This window comes from Dendrobium catenatum, unplaced genomic scaffold (assembly GCF_001605985.2).
Source record: "Dendrobium catenatum unplaced genomic scaffold, ASM160598v2 original_scaffold_73082, whole genome shotgun sequence".
Lineage (NCBI taxonomy): Eukaryota > Viridiplantae > Streptophyta > Magnoliopsida > Asparagales > Orchidaceae > Dendrobium > Dendrobium catenatum.
Window position 1 is genome coordinate 263,664 of NW_021391528.1, and position 5,052 is coordinate 268,715.

Sequence of the window (5,052 nt, forward strand, 5' to 3'; positions counted from 1 at the left end):
TAAACTGCAATAACAAAACTCAAGCGAATACATCAAATATTATCAGCGTATACAAATTGAATGAGGAAAGAAACTGAAGATGGAGTTCCACCATTTGGTCCTCTGAAATCTCGTACGTATAAGGCAGGCGCAGAAATGATAAATATATATAAAAAAATTCAAATGAATACACAATGAGCAATAATTAACACTACAGGAAAATGCCCTATTATCGTCGGATTTTTCCGGCGGACAAATGTAAGCTGGAAATTGCGACGCAGCATTCGGCGGATATGTTCGCCGGAAACATTACGGCGGACTTTCCGGCGGCCTGGAGGGCTTAGAAGATAAACCTGGACATTGCACTTCAATAAAACTCACACAAGAAAATTTATTCAATCTGAACTGCCATTGCCAGTTCAATATTCCCTCATTAAAACCTTAACTATTGAGGCAATTTCTGAAGAAAACTGTGCATGCATAAAAGGGAGCTAGCTAGCTAGCATTCCCATTGCAGTTGCTCTATGGAGTTATCACCACAAAAAACCGATCCACAAGGCATCAATTCAGATTCCATGAGCTCAAGATCAAAGCTTGCATCTCCATTGATCATTACCTCATTAAACTGATCCCCCTTTTCCCCCATGCACTGTACTTCTCCTTGCTGACCTTGCCTTCCACCATTTTGCTTTGATTCCTGATCAACAAACATGGCCTCCTCAAGAGGAGTAGTAGTCCAAACGCAGCAATGATCATCTATGAAATCTGGTTGATTGGGAGATATCTGCATGATATTTGCATGATCAAGAGAGGAAGAGGATGTACTAATATTATATTCTTGAGAAACATTCTCCTTGAAGCTCATCAGGACATTAGGGTCCTCGTACTGGAAGGTGGGGAGGATGGCCATGGAGTCATGCAATGAAAGAGCATTTGAAGAAGTCTGTAATGGCATCATCTTCCTTGAATCAATTTCCTTTATGTTGGAACTAATGGTGAAGGGAGTGCAAGTGTTTTGGGGAAAGTGAGATATGTTTGATGTGTTATTAATAAAAGGGGGCCTTGTATTAGGCATTAGGTTGTGAGTCTTTGGATCCAAGCCCTGAGCAATCAGTTTCTTCTTGATGCATGAGTTCCAAAAGTTCTTCACCTCATTATCAGTTCTTCCTGGTAAATGCTTAGCTATTTGTGCCCACCTGAAATTAAGAACGTGAAGAAGACAAAGGAAAGACTTAACTAGGGTTTGTTTCTATTATATATAATTTCCTTATAAACTTAGCTCTTACATGAATTTGCTCGGTTATTTGTGCTTTATTGCAATGTCATAAATAGAAGTTGCAGGAAAATTTTCTTAGAAGAAAGTTCTCATAGAATTTTGTATAACAAATTATATCTTTTGACCTATGATTTATAAAAAATTCTTAAGGATTCTCAGAAGTAAATTACAAACATTCTTTAATTCGGCATCCATTTCAATAAAGAGCCTGGTTGGAAAATTAATATAAAAAGCTGTTTTATGAAGCATTATTTTCAAAAAGAAAAATCTAAAAAAAAAAACTCTATTTTTTTTTTACCCTAAAAAGATTCACCTCTTATATGTAGCGTTTTGTTCCTCAAAGTCCAAACCAAGCATATCATAACCTTAGCTAGGGTTTACAAAATTAGGGTTTTGTTCACCTGTTTCCAAGGATTCTATGAACATCTATGATGACTCTCTCCTCATGTTCTGTGAAGGATCCCCTCTTGAGATCTGGTCTTAGATAATTGATCCATCTTAGCCTGCAGCTCTTCCCACACCTCTGCAACCCTAATATGCTAACACAGTAAATTTAGCAGAGAAATAGATCTAGACAAAATATATATAGATCTATTGATCAGAAATTAGAAAAGGACCTGCTTGTTTAGGGACAGAGCTCCAGCAGCCATGGCCATGGGTGTTGATATATCTGACGAGCTTCTCATCTTCCTCTGGAGACCAGAGTCCCCTCTTCACCTTCTGCCTACTGCAGCAGTGATGCCCCATCGATCTCCAGGACAAGAACAGCTAGCTTAGCCACTTCTCTTTACAAGCTTATAACCTTCGCATTAAATATAGATCTAGCTTACTTGAAAACCCTTAGTAATCATACATGCTTATGGAAGCATTCCATGCATGCATGAATGAATGGATTATGGATGAAGAGAATGTAACAATTTTTTTTTTTCTTATAGGAGAAGTTGAATAAGTTGCAAGAAACGTCTTGGTTTGGGCAAACATATAAGGTGATTAGACATCATTTTTTTCTAATCAGATATGTTTTAAATATTAGTAAAAGTAGAATTTTTGATAGTCTGTGATTATTATTAGTCACACTTCACAGTTTTTATGCTATTAAATGGCATATTGATCAGATTGTATTTGATGGTTTTAATTAGTGAAATGTATCATTAAAACTAGATTTTTAATATGGATTAGATATGTGATCCCATCTTGCTTTCTATATAGCATGTTTTGTGAATAATTAAATTATTATCAAAATTATTAAGGCAACTTTTTTATAGTTTCATTTTTTTAAAATTTGACAATTTTTGTAAGTTTTCTTTAAAAAAAATATATATGTAAAAGCAACATTTTATCCACTTTTTGGACTTTTTATAAGTTTATTTTTAAGGAAATTTGATTATTATTATTAGTCTGATAAAATGTTTGTCGATCACACTTTCCACCAAAAAAAAGATATTTTTTGGGGTTCTAAACATAAACAATAACCATACCTTTTCAAGAACAAAAAGACAAATACTCAATTGTGATATAAAGTTATTCTAAGGCTTCGTTTGAGATTGTTTTCTTACTTATTCTTAAAACATTTTTTTTGTACAAAAATTAAATTTTTACCAAAAAACAACTTTAAGAAACAGTAAGAAAACCGTCCCAAATGAAACCTAAGTCATATTCTCGTAATTCAATCTTCTACTAAGTTATCCATACAAGTATGAGTAAAGAGCTATCTTTATGGATAGATATTAATTTCAATTAATCGTCTTCGCTTGTACAAATATGATGTGATTAGATAACTTCTAATCATTTGCATATGCTTTAAATATAGTGAAAATTTTGAAATTGTATGTAATTAAGTACTTGAATGAATTGTTGGTGAAATGAATGAACAAAAACTTTGTAAGAGGGTGCATGGGATTATATAAGTTGTCCACTAATCTTTGCTTTTCTCACATGTTTTAGGAATTATTAATTAAATCATTATCAAAGTGATTAAAATAATTTTTTTTAATTTTACTTCTGTAAGTTTGAGTTTAGTCACACTGTCTAAGAAAAGGTGGTAATATATCAATTTATAGAATCACCTTTTTTTTCAAAAAGTTGTAAAAGCAACATTTTATCCTCTTTTTTGGACTTTTAAGTTTTTTTTTTCTTTTTTCATGAAATGTAATCATTATTAGTTTGCTTCACACCTTTTTCAGAAAAGTATGCTTTGCATTTTTTAAACAATCTCATAAATTTGCTCTTAATAATTTAGAATTTAATGAAAATGGAAAATAAAAATTTAATATTTTATCATAATTTCAAAGTTTTATATAATATTATTATTGTAACTTGAGGCAATAATATATTAATTTTGTAAATACAGTTGATACGTTATCACAAAATTAGCTTGATTGGGCACACAGTACTACAGGAAAATCACGTATTACCGATGGATTTTTCGGAAGTTTACACCGAAAAATCTGTCTAATAATTAGTAAGAAATATTTCATCGTAATCCGTCGGAAAATAGTCCGGCGGAAATCTACCTATCATGAGTAATTTTTCTGTAGTGATATAGACATAATTACACACATAAATATCTAATATTATCATAATCAATCAGTAAACTAGACTTCTAAGATTGCTAATTAATTAAGGCTTGACACATAAGATTAATGGAATTGCATGCATGCAAATGATAAATATAATCTTTCTTTTAAATCATTTCTTGTCAGTGTCAGTAGATGAGGGAAGGAGAGCAGTTGTGTCGGTGTTGGAGTACTGAACAATCAAAATGAAAACCATCAGTTTGCTTTTCTCTTTAGCCATATATATATTATAATTTAGTTAATTAATTTAATTGTTCATATAATTAATTATTAGAACTTTCATGCATACGTAGATTTTAACTTAAATAATTAAAATATGACCTACATATATGGCTTATAATCCATGCTAACTAATTACAGAACTGCAGTTATTTGACACTTAAGTTTGCGTATTAGTGTTGGTAAAATGAGAATGATATATATTCATCAATAGGAAATACCGACTTAGAAATGACAACTACATTGAATTTAGGAAAATGTTTATGACAGGAGCTCCTAATTAACACTTCATTTAAAATAGTTTTATTACTAATTTTTAAAATTAAAAAATTTTAATTAGATTTTTAACATAAAAAATACTTTAGAAAATAATAAGAGTCGCATCACTCCGCCGGAACCTGCGCCGTCAATGCCGGCGCAAAAATATCCGCCGGAAAATCCGACGGTAATCGCGTGTTTTCCCGTAGTGTTAATACAAATAAAAACAAAACAGCTTCTTAATGTAGCATTTAATATATATTTTGTTAAAAAAAAAAAAGAGAAGAGTATTAAAGTTTTATTTCTCTATATTTCATAAAAATAACTTTAAAAAATTATTTTGTAAATATCTTTTATGTTTTGATGTTAATTATATGTTAAAATCAGGAAATTTTGATGATTGTGATCTTATGTCATGCCTATTTCATAAAAATATCTACAAAATTTTTAATCGCTTGAAAAAAATTGCAAATATTTTTATTATTTATGTAATTTAAATAAATTTATCAATTAGATAATTTAAATAATTAATGTGATATTGGCTCCAATTCTTGTTTATGTGAGGATCTCATGACATTTGTTTTCCTTTGTATCATAATTACAAGAAGACTAAAATCAATATTTTAATTAATTGCTTATATTCATATTTTTGGTGAAAAAATATTGTATTATTATTAAGTTGATTAAAAATGAAATATAACTAAATCATTGTTTTTAATTACACAAGTATAATAATATTAGAAA

The 5,052-nt window shown here is 30.4% G+C and overlaps 1 protein-coding gene across 1 annotated transcript; it reads right to left on the reverse strand.

Moving 5' to 3' along the window:
- Positions 1-272: 272 nt before the first annotated feature.
- On the reverse strand, positions 273-2,030 carry LOC110093022 (myb-related protein 308). Its single transcript, XM_028691826.1, has 4 exons — positions 1,873-2,030; positions 1,657-1,786; positions 1,048-1,175; positions 273-924 (listed from the first exon to the last, which is right to left on the reverse strand). Exons 1-4 carry the CDS (start codon positions 2,000-2,002, stop codon positions 479-481), a joined length of 834 nt encoding a protein of 277 aa, XP_028547659.1. The 5' UTR covers positions 2,003-2,030; the 3' UTR covers positions 273-478.
- Positions 2,031-5,052: the final 3,022 nt, after the last annotated feature.